This window comes from Scardinius erythrophthalmus (assembly GCF_964197995.2).
Source record: "Scardinius erythrophthalmus genome assembly, chromosome: 23".
In the NCBI taxonomy this organism is placed as follows: Eukaryota; Metazoa; Chordata; class Actinopteri; order Cypriniformes; family Leuciscidae; genus Scardinius; species Scardinius erythrophthalmus.
This window is the reverse complement of record NC_138243.1, coordinates 31,585,951-31,606,297: the sequence shown is the minus strand read 5'-3', so window position 1 is coordinate 31,606,297 and position 20,347 is coordinate 31,585,951. Positions and strand designations below refer to the sequence as shown.

Below are 20,347 nucleotides of genomic sequence, written 5' to 3'. Positions count from 1 at the left end.
CTTTACAATCTTCACTGTTAGTAGATTTCCACGGTTAAAACTCATTTAAAGACAGCGTTAGGAACACACGAGCTCTGGATGTTCAGAGGCTTTTAAGAGAGAAAATGTTTACTAAGTTCCTAATGTAACTTCATTAGTTAGACAATATTAATGATGAACAAGTGCATCTCTCACCGGTGTGTAGTTTCAGCCGCTGCAAACAGACTCGAGGAGAGTAAACTGCAAATGCACACTGATAACTATTCTATAGTTTTTTCCTTCCTCTTTTTAAAGTATAAGAACTGCCCCATGCCGAGACAGTGACAACCCTCATGACACCACTTGCAGACAGAAAAAGTAGTTGTATGGATAGATGTGTGGATGGATGGGTGGATTGAATATTGAAATGAATTTGTGGATGTGCGGATGGAAGAATAAACAAATTAATAAATAAAAGAGAGAAATAATGAAAGAAAATGATGGATGGTGTAACACTGAGGATGGCCAGGCTTTACCTCCACTGGCCTGAAGAGGGAGCTGTTACTCAGATCATACATCTGACACTGTGTTTGTGATTATCCATGTACATAAACACACACACACACACACACACACACACACACACACACACACACACACACACACACACACACACACACACACACACACACACACACACCCTCTCTCTCTCTCTCTCACACACACACACACACACACACACACACACACACACACACACACACACACAGTCCCACAGAGGGTTTAAATGTGTGCAGTGATTCCCGCCAGTAACAGCAGAGGGCGCGCGAACTGAGGAGGACTTTAATTTCAAACTGACTGTTCGAGCATTCTATTGTGTGTGTGTGTGTGTGTGTGTGTGTGTGTGTGTGTGTGTGTGTGTGTGTGTGTGTGTGTGTGTGTGTGTAAATTTGTTGATGCTCACTCCAGATAAAGAGGTGTTCAGTTTCAGCATGAGCAGATACTGGTGTTACTGGAGCTGCAGTGAAAACACAGTGTCACACACACTCACCATGATGTTACACACACCGATGAGTGTGTTACGCTGCTCACACACACACACGTCTGTACCGTCACTAATGTGGGCCTCGTGGCTCTCTGTGCCCTTGCAGAGCTGATAACAGAGGGTGTGTGTGTGTGTGTGTGTGTGTGTGTGTGTGTGTGTGTGAGAGAGAGAGAGAGAGAGAGAGAGAGAGAGAGAGTAAGCGAGTGTGAGTGTGTGTGTGTGTGTATGTGTGTGTGTGTGAGAGAGAGCTCGGGTCACACTGAAAGAGGATTAGCTGCGTCCCCGGGGCCGATAGTGACAAATTTCACCCCACAAATAAAAAAGAAAAAAATTCTATTTTTCTTCCAGAAAATTCACCTGAAAATCAAAAGGAAGAAATAAATGATATTATGCATCAAGAAAATTAAACCTATTTTAAGACCATTAACAATCATATCCTCAACTGTTACGCTGACACAACCGAGTGAATTTAAAATCGGAAATGCTGTTTACAATAGTGTAGATTACTATTATAAATAACTGTATTATTCTGCATCTGACAGAGGCTCCAGAGGCGATGAAGACTGTGTGTGTGTGTGTGTGTGTGTGTGTGTGTGTGTGTGTTAATGACAAACAGAACAGCAGAAATCGAAAACATTCCTAAATTATCTTTATTTGACAATCGGTGGAGATTCCAGAGTCACACAGTAAATCATCACTGAAGCTTCACGAGGAGCCTCTGCTGACATCATAACTGCACTTTAACACATCGAGCTCACACACACACACACACACACACACACACACACACACACACTGTACTCAGCAGGAAAGAGTCCAAATATTAGCCAAATACAGTCTAAATACTCTTTACTCTTTAAAACCAGCTTAAGATTAACGGATGCAGGTGAAACGAGGTGACGGAGACTGAAGACGTTTGGAGCTTAGTTATGCGTGTTAATTATCATTTATCATCATCTAAAAAATAATAATAATTCTAAAATGTGTCCATTTTTTAAACGGAATATTTTTAACAAAACACGACCATTCAAAAGTTTGGAGTCAGTAACTTTTTTTCCACCCAAAAGAATGTTCTGCAGCAAAAGTGACAGTAAAGACATTTATAATGTTACAAAAGATTATATTAGACGTCACCCGTAGTGTTTCTGAAGCCCAAAGTGGGCGGAGCCGGCCGTCGCCATCTTGGCCGCGCGTCACTCCCGGATAAACGCTAGCAGACAAACGGCTAGTAATGACATCAGCTGTGATCCACCTGTCACTCAAGTGGCCACGCCCTTAATTATGCAGAACTTAAAGGCTTAATATAATTTAAATGGATGAGTTATAAAAAAACATTCACTCCCTCACAGTCGTCATGAAGAGCAAAGTTAGCTTTATAGACCAAAACCAGTTTTTGCTCCAGGCTGTAAACGTGTTTTTCTGCGGTAAAGTTGGGCATTTTAACATGCGGGTCTATGGGACTGAGTCTGTTCTGCAGCCGGCCTCTAGTGGCCAGTGGATGAACTGCAGTTTAAGTCACTCCAGTGCTGGATTCAAGAGAGACTGGAAGGATTGATCCCTTTAAACCTCTGATCTACAGTCTGAGCCGGTTCTACCTGAACACGGTCTGGTGTCCGGCGTCGTATCCCAGCATGCTCTCCTTGATGCAGGGCGGATGAATCTCGCTAATCAGGCTCTCCAGAGACCGAAGGCTAGTGCTGAGGAGCGAGGCCCGGCTCCGGCTCGGATCCGCGGGACACGGCTGAGGCCCGGGATCGATGAGCGACGGTCCGGTTGAGTAGCAGTCGCCGTTCCAAGCCGGAGCGAAGAACCGTCCGAACGAGAGCGACGGAGACGCTAGCTGAGATCGATAGCAGAGATCGGAAGAGCGACTCCCATGTAGAATTCCTCGGTTCTCCCAATAATCCGATCCCAATCCGGTAACGTCTGCGCTTTGAGTCGGCAACACGGCTCCGGAATAAGCGAAGCTGGATTCGGCGAAGGACGGGCTGGGATGAACGTACGGATTCTGACGGTGTCTGTTACGTGGAGCCACCGCCATTTTGGCTCGCTTGACATCAAACGCGCCATTGGTCTTGACGATCGCTAACAAACCCTGGTAGCCGCGGGCGTACGGATGCGGGCCGGAGCCGAGCCGCGTGTCCAGGCCGTTGACGGTCCTGCTGATGTGCTTGTGTGTCGGGACCCTGATGTTGGAGGGGAAGATCTTGATTGACAGCGGGGTGTCGAGTGTCTTCTGTGCGTAGGCGTTCAGCTCGGCCACGGACGGGTGGCGAAGGGAGTGTGTGGCGTTCGGCTCGCCTGCGGAGAGAGAGAGAGAGAGAGACAGAGAGAGAGACAGAGAGAGAAAGAGAGAGAGAGAGATAGAGAGAGAGAGAGAGAGAGAGACAGAGAGAGAGACAGAGAGAGAGAGGGAGAGAGGGAGAGAGAGAGAGAGGTAGTAAGAGAGAGAGAGGGAGAGAGGGAGGGAGAGAGAGAGGGAGTAAGAGAGAGAGAGAGACAGAGAGACAGAGAGAGAGAGGGAGAGAGGGAGAGAGAGAGAGAGAGAGAGGGAGTAAGAGAGAGAGAGGGAGAGAGAGAGGGAGAGAGAGAGAGGGAGTAAGAGAGAGAGAGGGAGAGAGGGAGAGAGAGAGAGAGAGAGAGGGAGTAAGAGAGAGAGAGGGAGAGAGAGAGGGAGAGAGAGAGAGGGAGTAAGAGAGAGAGAGGGAGAGAGGGAGAGAGAGAGAGAGGTAGTAAGAGAGAGAGAGGGAGAGAGGGAGGGAGAGAGAGAGGGAGTAAGAGAGACAGAGAGAGAGAGACAGAGAGAGAGAGGGAGAGAGGGAGAGAGAGAGAGAGAGAGAGGGAGTAAGAGAGAGAGAGGGAGAGAGGGAGAGAGAGAGAGAGAGGGAGTAAGAGAGAGAGAGGGAGAGAGGGAGAGAGAGAGAGAGATGTGGACGGTGAACCTCATTAACTCAGAGCTACCAAATAAAAATTCTTAAAAACACTCAAGATTAGTTCATAAAATTAACTGGTCAACTTAATTTATCAAACACAGAACTGTATTTGTACTATATATACACACCTAGATTACGAACGGAAACACACACACTCACATATACTGTACATATATGTTTGTTTTTGTAAAGAGTACTTGCCCTTGCACTATCAGACTACATGTAGTCTGATAGTGCAAGGGCAAGTACTCTTTACAAAAACAAACATATATGTACAGTATATGTGAGTGTGTGTGTAACATGTAGCCTACTTATCATAGCAATTACAGTAAATTATGCATAATTACATGCAACTAACCCTCAACCAAATCCTAGCCTAGCCTAGCCCTGTAGTAAGTGACGCCCCCTGCAGGAGAAGCACAGGTAACGCAGAGTGCAAGTCTGCAGACGCTATTGAAAATGGCGGGAAAAGCTTCTTCCTGCTGACGAAAACACTTGCCCAAACCTTCACATCGGTCAGAGCTGAGTGTGTGTGTGTGTGTGTGTGTGTGTGTGTGTGTGTGTGTGTGTGTGTGTGTGTGTGTGTGTGTGTGTGTTTCATCAGCTGGAAACACTGTCAACAGAAAGCGCTCAGATCAAGATGAACATCTGGTGTTTTTGATGATCAGTATGTAGATGTAGTGAGTAAAAGTTAGTGTTTCTGAATGCCAGTTTGCTGTTGTGTGTTCATGTAGTTCATTACGCTGAGTGTGTGTTGAAGTGTATTTTATCAGGTTACTGATGCACTTACTCAGTGTTATGCACTATTATAACCTAATTTTCCTTGCATGCACATTAAGGAAATTTTATTTAATTTAAGAACAATTGTTTAAAAAGTTAATGCACTTTAAAAAGTGAATGTCATTTCAATAAAAGATGCAATAATTTGGTTTATATTTGCATATTGCGCTCGCTTGCGCCCTCTTGTGGGCAGAGGAGACAATACAGTCATTTTTTCCTCTATTGCCTTTAGAATTCGAATTTCGCTAATATTTGAGAAAGAAATTCGAATTAAGCTTTTCAGCCATTTTGACAGCTCTACACGGCATTATTCCCAGCGTTTCACAAAGCAAACATCCTTCCGACCGGTAACTCGCGCTTATGCAAAACTCTCAATGATGTTTCCAATTTGAGATTGCGCTGTCCAACAGAGCGCTGGAGGGGCTTCGCAATATAAATATAGAAGAGTGATGAGTGCAGGAATGATCACAAGAAAAATCGCCCAATAAAAAGGCAGATATTGTGAGGTTCTCCTTCACGCTCAGACATCTGCATCTCTCTAAAAACTCATTTTGTAGAGGGAGAAACCTCGGGCAATGTTTGATCAGTGCATTATGAAATTAATTTGGTCTTTCTTCAGGACAAAATTGGATTACCCTGGGAAATCAAGGAAAAAAAGGGATGAGGAGGGGGATGGGAAAGGAGCTAATTCTGTTTCAGCGGCTTGAGTGGAATTCATTTCATGGCGTTTGGCTTTGCAATCCACTCTTGGAAACGAACGGGACGCCACGTCAGTTTAAAACATTAACATTACAAAACGCTGCTGTACAAGCGGCAAAGTGGAAGCACAGGTTTATATACAGTGAGTGTGCATGTTTACTTAACCCTTGAGCATCAATTAAAAAACGTTACAAAGGTCCATAGTGGACAAAGGCCTCATTTACACTGTCAGTGAAATGTGACCCAATTCCAATTTTTTGCTCATATGTGACACAGATCCAATGAGTTCTATGACCGTGTAAACAGAAAAAAAAACGCATGCATTCAGATATTTCGAGATCGGTTTCAGGCCTCATTCATATGTGGAAATAAATCAGATATGTGCCAGTGCGACTGTCATGTAAACAGGCAGATCGGGTTTTCTGAGGCATTAGGCGACGTCTCCGCGGTTTAATGACGAGAGAAACCCCGACGTGCATCTGCAAAGGGACGGAATGGACCGGGAATGTGAAAAAACGTTGACACAAACATACTGTCGTACACAACAAAACTTCGGACCCACTGCTCCTCGTTAAAGCCAATATTTAAAGCCAATATGCTCCCACCAGTCCTGAGATCTCTCTTGCACACAATAACTGAAGCATATGTGCAATGATGGCACTTTCGTCCTCCTCCGCCTCATAATCATGGTGATGTTTGGCAACTTTGCATATATCGCAGAGCATCGAGCATATTTTGCGTTCGTCCATCTGTGCAAGAGAATTTAACCCTTTAAGCATGTGTTATGTTTCAGATAGATAGATTATTGCTGTAGTAAAAAAAAAAGTTTAAAAAGTAAAACAAAAAAAAGTTGTTTAGGTTTATGAAAATGATTTATGAACATTATTTTATACATAAAAAATGTTTTTATAAAAACATGTTGAACTCTAATACATCTGAACAAGTCGTGTTCCAAATGTGAGGTTGATATCTCCAGAAATGAGCTTTCAGTGGGGCAACTCATTGTAGTTGAGTTTTTCTCTCTCAAATATTACAAGCACACACACATTTTTTATTATACACATTTAAACCACACTCTGACACCCATACCAACACACACACACAATTATCACTGCATATTTTATCCAATTGGCTCTATAATATTTAGAAGCAGAAAACAGGAATAATTTGCTTTATAGGCCAAACCTGGGAAAATTGGACCATCTGGTAAACATTTTTACAAATGTAAATTTTGAAGCCTTGCCAACAGAATGCAAGCCTATGAACAAAGATTGCATAATTTTAAAGTTAAATGGCTCTGGGATTAAAAATACCAGTTTTAATGGGTTTCAATGGGGACATTTTTGTTCAAAAGGTCCTGAGTTTAACTATTTTGTGTTTCTAGTGCAAAATAGATTCATTCAAGGAAATTGAGGTGAAATAGTGAAATTCCAATAAAAATACACACTTGTGCCAAAATGTATGCAATTAGCATTAACACAGGCTAAATGATTTAAAAAAATAACACAGAAAAAGACAAATGCCCATAAGGTCGCACAAGGGTCAAGTGCATCTGAGGATCTATAATGAGGACAACAGCGAGGTCTCTGTTATCACCACAATAAATTCAGGCCAATATCATAATGGTGGACGATTCTGAGATGTCTACAAATGCTGACTTTCAAATGAAAGCGGGACTTGTGAAGGAAAGCGCCGCCGACAAACCGAGATTGGATTTAAACGTATTATTCAAGCTATTTCACGGCTGTTTAGCTTCCCACAACACGTGGAAGGTGCTCCACTTACGAGCAGTAAATCTACTAGCAGAAGATATGGCTGGAATCAATGACACCTTTATGGAAAGAAAAGCGCAGAAATTAAGGCAGGTCAATCAAAATCACTCAGTGGCGGACAATTGAAGGATCTCAAAACACAAACACAATCCATTCAGAGCCATTTTGAGCGTCTCCTCCGTCACGTTGTTCCCGTCTGGGATTTGATTCGGGACTTCATTTCATTCCAGACCCACAATGAGCCTCCAACTGTGAAAATGATTCAATCTACAAGATCCATCTCATAAAGGAAATAAATTGAGTGCTTAAAATGAAGGGAAGAACGGAGGTGGAGAGACCCAACGGGGTCGAGCAACACAGAGGAGCCACAAACACTGGGAGGAAAATCAATCAAAACGGAGATGGTGGAATACAATAGGTTTGAAGTTTAAGGCAAAAGTGACGTGAGTTCAAAGTGCTTGAGTTTGAGTGTTTGTTGCTCTCAGAGTGAACGTCCATTCATTAAAGTCCCCCTGTAGTCAATCATTTTATCTCTTAAAGTTCGTCTTTGATCACCAAAATGACATATGTAGACATTTTTTCCTTAAAAAAACAATTCTTCATGCCTTAAAATATTTTGAATGTAACTCGACACCCTTGCCTCATTTAGTATGCGCAGCTCTATGAATATGCAAATGAGCCCCGCCTCCACTCACTCGCTCAGCTCAGAGATCCACTGGTTGACGATCACACGTTGATCTGATTGGTTACAAGGTAGTTTGTGACGTCAGAAACACCAGCGATTTCAAAGCGTGTTTTTGAGACTGTCTTTGGTTCACTGCAGTTTTAAGGAGGAAATACTCAGCAATGCTGTCGACTTATGAATTTACACATGGTTTGTCTTAAAGCATATTAAAAACACCACATAGACACATAAACTACATTAAAGCTGGATTTTCACCACAGGGAGACTTAACCATTACTATTGACCAGTCAGTCAAACCAATCATTGATTACAGACCCATGAAATTACTTCCTCTGTAGACGTAGTGACTATAAACAGGACATCTTTACCTCATTTACCCCAGGATAGCACCTTAAAGGTACACACAACTCCTCTACGGTACTAATATGCACCGTTTACAGATGGATAAGGAACAAAGTTGTCCATTTAAAAGTATTGACCCGGTGACAAGCTATTGTACGCCTCAACGTAATACATCTGACACTATGAGGAACATGTAGACCACAGGTGTCAAACTCAGTTCCTGGAGGGCCACAGCCCTACACAGTTTTGTTCCAACCCTGCTTCAACACACACACACCTGCAGTTTTCAAATAAGCCTGAAGGACTTGATTAGCTGGCCAGGTGTGTTTAATTAGGGTTGAAGCTAAACTCTGCAGGGCTGTGGCCCTCCAGGAACTGAGGCCCTGTTTACACGAGAACGCTCCCGGGTGAAAACGTAAAAATATTTTATCAGATGTGCCTTTCGTTTAGACGGCGACGGCGTTTTTGGGGCTTAAAAACGCAAAAAAGTGAAACCACCCTCCAGAGTGGAAATCTTAAAAACGCTCCACCGTCGCGTTTCCATCTAAACGGTAAAAACGCAAAAGTCTGCTAGACAGTGAAGGCACCGATCAGTGCTTCACATTGCCACCTAGCCGCCTGGAGTGCATACTACATTAAATTTCACACACTTTTGCGTCACCGTATGCACGCAGATTTCCCCCCCATAACGCTCGTCTAAACGCAGAATAAAAAGTGATCACTTTTGCGTTTTCTCTTCAGATCGTTTCCGTGTAAACGTAGCCTGAGTTTGACACCCCTGATGTAGACCAATGAGAGGACAGTTTAACTCACATGTGACCAGCCTTGAGCAAGTGAACCAAAGCATGAAGAAAATGCAACATTGTAACAATTTCAGTCGATGTTTCAGAACAAAGCAAAAAAAAGTCCCCTAAAACTCTTTTGTCTCAGTGTTAGTTGGTTATGAAGAGGTAATTAGCATCCTGACCTTCAGTAATAATCCACCAGGCACACAATAACCCTTCAGATATAAATACACAGCAATCACGAAGCACACACACATCTGATGTTCCTCAGCTGAAGAAGCGTTCAGTGGTTCAACAAGCCCTCGATCGTGAGGACGAGGGTGAAGAAATCTCAATTAACACGCAGATAATTAACTCCACACACACTCTGATACACACTGAGCTTAAAGTAGGACAGAAACAAGAACAAGCCGCTGATATTCATGCAGGAAAAAGAAGGTTTTGACAGACGGACTCGTTCATTACTGAGAGGAAAGACTAACAGATGGAGATCTTTCACACACACACACACACACACACACACACACACACACACACACACACACACAATGCTCGCGGCTCCGTGACATTCAACACACAAACTCAGAAAACACACTCTAAAACACTTCAACTAGAGTCTCCAGTCCATACAAAACCATAGTGTGTGTGAGTGTGTGTACATGTGTGTGAGAGTGAGTGTGAGTGAGTGAGTGTAAGTGTGTGTGAGAGTGTGTGAGAGTGTGTACCAACTTAACTATGTTTTGAGGACAAATGTGTACCCAGAAGTGACCTAAACCTGACAAAATCTCCAAAAACCTCCTTTAGGGACGTCCTTGTTTGTAAATCTGTATAAAAATAAAGTAATACAATTTTTTTTCTAAATGTAAAAATGCAGAAAGTTGTGTGTGATGAGTAGGGGACAGAATATACAGTTTGTACAGTATAAAAACCATTACAACTATGGAATGTCCACATTTAGATATCTACGTAAACATGAGAGAGAGAGTGTGTGTGTGTGTGTGTGTGTGTGTGTGTGTGTGTGTGTGTGTGTGTGTGTGTCTCAACAGTATGACTTTCTTGGACTATATTTCAAGCATTTCAGTTAGTTTTCAAGTCCAAGTGTTCACAGCATATGGGTTTAAAGTGAGGAAATAATGACAGATATATTCATCATTAACTCAAGTATTCCATTAAAGCTACACAACAGCAGAGACAAACATAATTATCTTAGTCTAGACTCTTCAGACATCTCTCGCATTATTATTATTAACACACATTAATACAAAGCCACATGAATCTCAGAGGAATCAATGCATATGTGATTTCTCGTCCACTCATCTGGTCTGTCTCTTTCACTCGTTCTTCCAGTCACGTGTGACTCTCAGGAACATAAATATGCATAAATAAATGCACACAAAAATGCATACAAAAATGAATAAATAAATACATGCACGCAAAAATGCATAAATACATGAACAAAAAAATGCATAAATAAATGCACACAAAAATGCATGCAAAAATGAATAAATAAATGTATAAATAAATGCACGCAAAAATGCATAAATAAATAAATGCAGAAATAAAGAGTTATTTAGCTAGTAAACTACAGCATGTAATTTAACATTAACACTTAATATTCCTTTCATATTTTAGCCATCTGATGCTCAGGACCAAAGTCATTTTGGATAAAAATGTCAAATAAATAAACAAATAAGTAAAATTGTTAAGTTGCTTTTGATAAAAGCATCTAATAAATAAAGCAAAAAAATGGTGAAACTGCATACAATTTATATTATAAGCTCAAAGCAGATTTTATTATAATGATTTTATCTTTCTTACACTCCTGTATGAAGTAACATCTAAAAATCAATCCCATTTTGAAGCAGAAGTGCTGATACAACAGTGTTCTCTGGCTGTTGATGTAAAATACTGGATAATAATATTAACTACCCCAGTTAGACATAAAAATATCAGAATTTAGATTTTTTTATTTCATTTCAACTTTTTACTGTCATAATTTCGAACTTTTTATTGTTGTAATTTCATTATTCAACTTTTTATTGTTGCCATTTTAATTGTGTTGTCTTCATTTTGACTTTTTACTGTCAGAATTTCAACTTTTTAATGTCATAATTTAGACTTTTTTAATGTTGTAATTTCGACTGTTGTACTTTCTACTTTTTATTGCTATGATTTCTATGACTTTTTACTGTCATAATTTTGACTTTTTTAATGTTGTAATTTCGACTGTTGTAATTTCTACTTTATACTGCTATGATTTCTGACTTTTTATTGTCATAATTTCAAATTTTACTATAGTAATTTAGAAATTTTTATGTCTAAATTTAGACTTCTTTAATGTAATTTCGACTTTCATAATTGTAACTTTTTAACATTGTAATTTAGAGGTTTTAATTTCATAATTTCAACTTTTTTAATGTTGTAATTTCGACTGTTTCTAATTTCTACTTTTTACTGCTATGATTTCTATGACTTTTACCTATAGTAATTTCGACTTTTTACTATAGTAATTTAGACATTTTAATGTCTAAATTTAGACTTTTTTCAAGCAATTTCGACTTTCATAATTGTAACTTTTTATCGTCGTAATTTAGACTTTTGTTGTAATTTGAACGTCTAATGTTTTAAATGTTTACTGTTGTATTTTAGATGTTTTATTGTCCAAATTTAGACTTTTAATTAATGTTGTAATTTGAACGTCTACCCCTGGTTTCACAGACAGGGCTTAAGACTAGTCCTAGACTAAAATGTAAGTCTGAGCTGTTTCCACTGAAATAAACTTGCACTTACTGATCTTAAAAATATATCAGTGCCTTTTTAGTTTTAAGATGCACATCGGTAATGTTTTTTCTAAGCATGTTTATAAAAATTACTTAAATGTCCTAATTGATCTATGGTCTAATCCTGGCTTAGTCTAAGCCCTGTCTGTGAAACCGGGCCCTAATGTTTTAAACGTTTACTGTTGTATTTTAGATGTTTTAATGTCATAATTTAGACTTTTGATTAATGTTGTAATTTAAACGTCTAATGTTTTAAACGTTTACTGTTGTATTTTAGATGTTTTATTGTCCAAATTTAGACTTTTTTAATTTAGTAATTTCGACTGTTGTAATTTCTACTTTTTATTGCTATGATTTCTATTACTTTTTACTGTTGTAATTTCAACTTTATAGTTAATGTCGTAATTATTGTTTTAATTGCAACCTTTTATTGTTTCAATTTCAACTTTTTAATGTCAAGTTTGTGTTTTAATTTGTGATTTACAAAAGCATGATGTTTTTCTTCTGTGACAGAGCAGACTTACTCTTGTGATTGAGCGTGTCCAGGATCTGTGTCGCACACGTCAGCGGTCGGTGTTGGTGTTGGTGACGGGCCGGTTGGTTCGGTCTCTGAAGACACGCCAGCATGGTGCCGTTTCAGCTCTACAGGTCAGAGATCTGCAACAAGAGACAAACTAGTTCAAAATGAGTCGATCAGACGTTTCTAAACCAGCAAACAGAAGCTGCTACATGAGATTCAGACTCATAGTGCGTGGTCTGTTTCTGGAAACCTCTGATTTATCTGCTTATTGCTCTCATTTCCAGAGGGCAACAGTTCAGAAGCATCTGTAAGGACACGATTACCAACAACAGCAGAGATGAAAGAAACCGCCTGGAGAAACATCAGCAGACCTTCATCTTCGCCTCACAGGAATCCTTTCTTCAAAACCAGTGACCCGACGGCTAAAACCTGCGCGTTCACAACAAGGCCTCCATTATGGCACATTTGTCAAGAAGAGAAGATTCAGGTTTGTGTGGAGAGAGAGAGAGCGAGAGAGAGAGAGACTAAATCAGGTCCTCCTGGTAAAAGCCGTTGTAGTTTTATCAAGAAGCGTAAAAACAGCTTCAGCTCAGGGCAACAAATGCATTAAAGACAAAAGAACTCTATATTCTCTCTCTCTCTATATATATATATATATATACTGTATATATTCAAAGGAGAAAGTTAACAAGAGAGACGATTTATTAGGGACAGCAACGACTTCAGCCTGGAGTAAACATTCAGCGTTCGTTCATCTGCAAAAAACACTTCAGTTTCCATAAAAATCCGAAGCAGCACAACTGTTTTCAACACTGATAATAATCATAAATGTTTCTTGATCATCAAATCATCATATAAGAATGATTTCTGAAGAATCATGTGACACTGAAGACTGGAGTAATGATGCTGAAAATTCAGTTTGACCACAGGAATAAATTACTATTTTGTACTACTATTTTGTATTTTGGAGTCTGTATTTTGTGTTTGTGTTAATTATGTAACTTATTCTTTATTTACGTTGGTGTTCCGAGCAGAATGTTTTCCGTAGTTATGTTTTTTTCTTATTTAGTTATGAGTTGTAAGTGTTATTTTTGTTAATAAATACTTTTTATTTAATGCCTCCCTCATTTGTCACGGCTCAGAGCCGGCCGTGACGACACAGAACACAGCTGTTTTACATTGGAATAAAGTTTGGGATCTGTAAGATTTTTAATGTTTTTAAAAGAAATCTCTTCTTCTCACCAAGGCTGCATTTATTTGATAAAATAATAATAAAAATAAAGTAATATTGTGAAATATTATTACGATGTAAAACTGTTGTTTTCTATTTATTCCTGTGATCAAAGCTGAATTTTCAGCATCATTACTCCAGTCTTCAGTGTCACATGATTAGGGCTGTAATCAACCAAAGAAAATCTTGGTCGACTAAAATCCTGAAAATTTTGACTAAAATCGACTAAAAATGACGTTAGGGAAAAAAAACCTTTAAATTAATTAGCTGTGCACTGTGGGCAGTACTTGGTAGCCTTGTTGTCCGCCTAAATGAATTATAAATAAACATAAAAAACTAGAAGGCTATTTTCAGTATATTAAATCGTTTTTGACCTAATTATCTTGCACTGAAATGAGTCTGACACTCGAGTCTGTCGGCTGTCGGCTCTGCAGCGTTGCATCACGTGCATCTGCGCGCAATATCATAGCCTATGATTTCCGAAAATAGTACTATGTTGTCAACTAGTGATATCATCATCACAAGAACTTTTGAGGAATATGCAACATAATTTAGACAATTGTTTTTGTCATATGTATTATAATAACCACAGAGCGAGGCTGAACATAGGAGCTCAGCTTCGCGGCTGAGACACGAATAGACTATTAACTTAAAGCTTTTACTCTTAAACACAAAAGGCACGTCCACTATAATAAAAAAAAAGAATGTTTATTAAACAAACCAGATCAAGTAATAATATTCAGCAAACCTTCTAGTAGCCTACTTTCTTCAATCTGTCTGTCTCTCTTCTCCAGTGGGTTGGGCTAATCCAAAAGAAGTGAAAACAAGGGGGGTGTTCTGAGGACAGACTGTTACCTGTGAAACAGGGGTGCTCTGAAAACACCCCCATTAGTAATTAGTGCTTTTCACCTGATGAAATGAACGCGGCAAAACTAATGAAATGAACGCGGCAAAACTAATTAAATGAACGAGGCAAAAAATCGACCAATCAGAATTTAAATAATCGACTAATCGACTGGGAGATTACAGCCCTACACATGATCCTTCAGAAATCACTATGATGATTTGATGCTCAAGAAACATTTATGATTATTATCATATTATTTTAAATTGTCAAAATATTTAACAATATTAGTGTTTTTTGTGTTTTTTTAAACATTAAAGATCATAAAGATCCAAAACGTTTGACTGGTAGTGTATATTCACATAGAAAACAGGTATTTTACATTATAAAAATATTTCACTGTTTTACTGTATTTTTGAGTGCTACTGTACATTATATACACACACACACAGAAGACAGAACGTCATGAGGGAGAGTAAAAGATGAAGCGTCTCTGCAGAAAAACGAAGGATCTTGTTGTCTTTGAGCTGTCGGAGGGACGTCAAACTTTGAATGGCAAGTATGGTAAATCCTTGGCACTTTGCTGTGACATCGGCACCAGCGATAAGAATATTATCAGGCACAATGAAACGCTCCCGCACACCGACCCACGCCGATCAAGGATTCCTGATAATCCCTGTATTCTGCTATTTTCCCACTTTAACTCATCTCAGGCCCGAGGGCAGAAACACAAGCGTCTAATTATCAGAACAGAGCCGAGAAGCGCTGGGCATTTGAGGAGATAAAGTCACATGACAAACAGGACCCTTATCTGATCCGTGTTTGAATCCCTCGGGATGATACCGTGGATTCGGTTCGCTGAGCTGATTCTGGAAGCCACAAAGGAAGCTCTATTTTTGCCACAAAAGTATAAAATCATGCTTTGTTAAATCTTAATTATGACATAAAAGTCAAAATTTTCTATCATAATTTTTACTTGTTAATGTCATAATTTTGATTTAGTATGTCAATGTTTAATGTCATAATTTTAAATGTTGTAATTTCGACTTTATATTGTTTAATTTTCTACTTTTTACTGTCATAATTTTGACTTTTTGCCGTAATTTAGATTTTTTTTTGTCAATTGCAAATTTTGTAATTTCGACTTTTTAAATGTCTATTTCGACTGTTATTTTGACTTTTTAATGTTGTAATTTCGACTTTTTAGTCATAATTTCGACTGTCATTTTTACTTTTTAATGTCGTAATTTTGTCTTTTTATGGTCATAATATTGTCTTTTTACTGTCGTAATTTCAAATTTTTATTGTCATAATTTCACATTTTTATTCAATGCCGTAATTTCAACTTTTTGCTTTTTCTTTGATCTTTTTACATGTAAGAGCTCATTGTAAAATAAAAACCCTGTAAGTTTCAGAACTCAAAACTTCCTCGTTAGTCCAAAAACAGCTTTTATTGAAACCAAACATGCTGAGACTCTCAAAACAGGCAAATATCGTGCGATTAATCGTCCTGAACGACACATCGCTCTACCGTTAGTCATCAGCAATGGTTTAATGAGAGAATAACACAGGTATTCTCATGACCAGAGTGTCGAATCAGCTTTATTGACTTCTTGTTCTCAGGTTGAAAGTTTGGAAAGTGACTTTGGTTTGGAGGATTTGTACAGATCAGCTCCTGTAGGATGAGTGACAGACCGTCTCTCTGTGGAAACGGGATCCTATCAGAATAATGAGAAGATAACGGAGAGAGAGAGAGAGAGTTTGACACGCAACATCAGCGGATTCATCCGTAAAACTCCTCATGCATTTTTAATGGAATCTATAACTCCAGGATTAGCCGATAAGAGACGGTCCTGTTTAAATTTTCTAATGCTTAGCATAATTGGTATCAGAGCGCAGCGGAGAAGACAAAGATGTTTCTTTAGAGCCGAGCTGCTAAATAACCTCTGAAACCGTTCAAGCACGTCTCACCGAAGCCGGGAAACATGCGCTCATTTACATCCCAACATTTACAAGGGATTCGCGGCCCGCTTTACATGGAAATGCAGATCTGATGGATTATACAGCGACTGCGGGTTCATCACACGCTTATCTATACAGTCTCATAATTAGTGCTAGAGATGCACCGATTGATCGGCTGGTGACCGGAATTGGCCGATTTTCACGTGATCGGCCGTAACCGGCGACCGGCCGGTCAGTCTGACAAATGCCGATTTTATGCCGGTCTAATGCACTCGGGCGCCGCATAATTAACATCGCGCAACATCAGCATCACACGTGCACACGGAGCACATGTAGAAAACCTCGTGAATTACGTCCGTTCAGACCGCAAGCGCGTATTTTTTTTCGGCGTGCATGTTTATCAATGAGTGCATTCACAACGGAAGCAGGAGCAGCGCGTGAGCGTCAAGCAGGAGCGTCGCGAGCAGTGAAGCCCGTGTTTCGGCGCCGAGTCTATTTGCTGCACTGCTCACGCTCAATTAAAGGGAAAGCACACTTTTGATGGAAAATAGCCTAAATAGGGTTTCACTAAAAAAGTGCCCAAAATGCACAGAATTTGTGTGTTTTAACAAGAACTGGAGCAGGCTATGTCAGAAAAGAAAACAAAGACTAATATTTATAGAAAATGTACCCTTTAAACTTGTTTTATTATTCAGTTTGTACAAGTGATTGCAATAGGCCTGTGTGTGTGTGCTTTGAGAAATATCTTTATACTGCAAGGCTATATTTATTTTATTTTTTATTTATATAGCCTATTATTTTATTGCCATTCCCTGTTTTCATACAGACGTTTCGTTTGCTATATATAATATAATTATTGGATATTGAATGTGAAAAGGAAATGGTTCTTCCACAACACTGCACTTTAGATGTGTGTGAACTATGCAAATTGTAAAATGTTCTATTACAGAAAAGATATAAAATAAATATTTGTGTGTGCTGTAAAGTGGTTAGAAAAAATGAAATCGGAATCGGCTAAAATCGGTATCGGCAGGTCAAACTTAATGAAAAATCGGAAATCGGAATCGGCCCAGAAAATTGTAATCGGTGCATCTCTAATTAGTGCACTGCAAAAATGCTTTTCTTACTTAGTATTTTTGTCTTGTTTCCACTTTCCAGTTCAAATATCTAAAAATTCTTAAATAAATTTGTCTTTGCTAAAGTAGTAAAATGCCATACGATTTTATGTCTTCTTTTCTGGGGAAATAAATCCAAATTAAGTGAGTTGTTGCTTAATAAAAGCAAAATTATCTGCAAATGGGGTCAGAAAAATAATCTTACTTGAAACAGAAACAAGATTATTTTTCTTACCCCATTGGCAGATCATTTTGCTTGTTAAAACTCACTTCATTTTGATTTATGTTCCCAGAAAACAAGACATAACAGCTTATGGGATTATACTACTTTAGTAAAGACATCTTTATTTAGGAATTTTTTAGATATTTGGACTGGACAAAAATACTAAGTAAGAAAAGCATTTTTTGCAGTGTGCGCGATGAGTTATACTGCTGATTTATGCATTATATAAATATGATGTTGTTCACAAGCACTACTTCCACAAACATACACATTAATAAACACATTTATTTGCTAATACTTTACAATAAGGTCCCATTAGCCAGTGCATTAACTAGTCATTTGCTATTATTCTTTGTTAATGTTTGATAAAATTGTGAAATGTCATCGTTCTTTCTCACTTTTCAATTTGAAAAAACATTAAAGTCACAAGTCTTGAAACACAAAGTTGCATGTAGAAATTGTAATTCGCACATCTGATCTAATGAAGTGTTTCTGTCTGTGACCCGACGCTCCTTTTTATCAACGTAATTTCGACTTTTTAATGTCAATTGCAACTTTCGTGATTTTGACTTTTTAAATGTAAATTTCAACTTTTTATAGTCGTATTTTCATTATTGACTTATTGTTGCAATTTTGACTTGGTTGTCATAATTTCTACTTTTTAATGTCAAAATTTCAACTTTGTTATTTAGATTTTTTATAATGTAATTTCGACTGTCATAATTTTAACTTTTTATTGTCGTAATTTAGACGTTTTAATGTCACAATTTAGACTTTTTTAATGTTGTAATTTAACAATCTAATGTTGTAAACGTTTATTGTTGTATTTTAGACGTTATAATGCCATAATTTAGACTTTTTTTTAAATAATGTCGTAATTTTTACTTTTTATTGTTGTAATTGTGACTTTTTAATATCATAATTTCGACTTAATGTCATAATTGTGATTTACAAAAGCATGATCTTCTGTGGCAGAGACAGTCTTTCTACCAGAAGGTCTTGAAAAACAAAGTTGCATGTATAAACTGTGAGTCTCGCATCTGATCTAATGAAGTGTTTCCGTCTCCTCAATCCTCAGGCTCGCGGGACGACTCATTACGCTGTTAAGGGCCACCGAATCCTTCAAGTCATTAACAGCGTTAATAAAGCAGGGAGCTCATGAAAAGACGGAACGAACTCTTCCTGCAGGGTTTCCACACGAGAGCTTCATAATGACTCCAGAGTGATCCGCAGAAAACAGACTCCGCGAGCGCTAATCCGAGATGCCCTCCGCCTGCGTCCCATCGACACGCGAGAGAACCTGCTAGCTCGTTTGACGAATCTTAAACAGAACCTTTTCCATCTCTCTTTAGAGTGTAGTGTTGCTGTTTGAACATAAAAAAGTGAGTTATTCTCTATATCAGAGTCAGTGTTCCTGAACTCCTGAAACGCCTCCATTGTAGTCTTGAGTTTCTTCCGGGAACGAACACGTCACAATATTCCTCATTTAAATAATTTATACGTAGAATAAAGGGGCGTGGCCTGGTTGAGTGAGTTAGTAGTATGTTGAAACTGGCGGTTATGGTAAGGGGCGGGACATTTCCCAAACACACTCGAAGCGCTCGACCAATCACAACACACTGCTCCAGCCGACCAATCAGAGCACAGTGTGCTTTTCAGAAGGAGGGGCTTCATAGAGACAGGAAGTAAACAGAGCGTTACTGACAGACTGGGAAGAGAGGAGCCGCAACAATGGAGAATATGAGGAGAATAATCAACATTCAAGCAGGAAAACCTGTTCTAGTAGAGCCTGAAAACAACAAGAGTCCTCTTTAAAGAACTTAAAGGAGAACTCCGGTCAGTTTTAACATTGAGCTCATTTTTTTGTACATTTGGAGTGCTGTCAATACAGAGAACAACGACACAAATCGGTGTTGCCTACACTGAGTTATTCTATTTTTAAAATGTGTGTCCTGTTTTCGGTGGAAGGCCATAGTAATCGATTGTCGAGTTCACGCGCGTGATCATAGGCACTAAACCTATGCACGTGAACTCGGCAATCGATTACTATGGCCTTCCACCGAAAACAGGATGTAAACACAGGTATTTGCGCTGGCTGAATTAACTTCATTTTTATTAATATCTCTAACATCTACTGCAGTCAGATTCACTCGTGTTCACTCAGAAGGAATCACTCACATTTTCTGTGCACTTGTAATGACACATCAAGGATGTTAAAGGAGAACTCCGGTCAATTTTAACATTGAGCTCATTTTTTTGTACATTTGGAGTGCTGTCAATACAGAGAACAACGACAAAAATCGGTGTTGCCTACACCGAGTTATTCTATTTTTAAAATTTGCACCCTATTGACTTCAATAGGGCAAGTACTAAACCTGCTTTTAGGCTCTTAACATCCTTGATGTGTCATTACAAGTGCACAGAAAATGTGAGTGATTCCTTCTGAGTGAACACGGTGAATCTGACTGCAGTAGATGTTAGAGATATTAATAAAAATGAAGTTAATTCAGCCAGCGCTCATACCTCTGTTTACATCCTGTTTTCGGTGGAAGGCCATAGTAATTGACTGTCGAGTTCACGCGCATAGGTTTAGTGCCTATGATCACGCGCGTGAACTCGACAATCGATTACTATGGCCTTCCACCGAAAACAGGATGTAAACAGAGGTATGAG

The 20,347-nt window shown here is 39.0% G+C and overlaps 1 protein-coding gene across 1 annotated transcript in view; it reads right to left on the bottom strand.

Annotated features, from left to right (window-relative positions):
- LOC308684095 (B-cell receptor CD22-like) overlaps positions 1-20,347 on the bottom strand; it is a 33,502-nt gene that overhangs the window by 10,004 nt on the left and 3,151 nt on the right. Inside the window, exon 2 of the mRNA XM_081355135.1 lies at positions 12,304-12,436. Coding sequence (XP_081211261.1) covers positions 12,304-12,406 — 103 coding nt within the window. The 5' untranslated portion in view covers positions 12,407-12,436. The remainder of the gene's footprint in view (positions 1-12,303; positions 12,437-20,347) is intronic.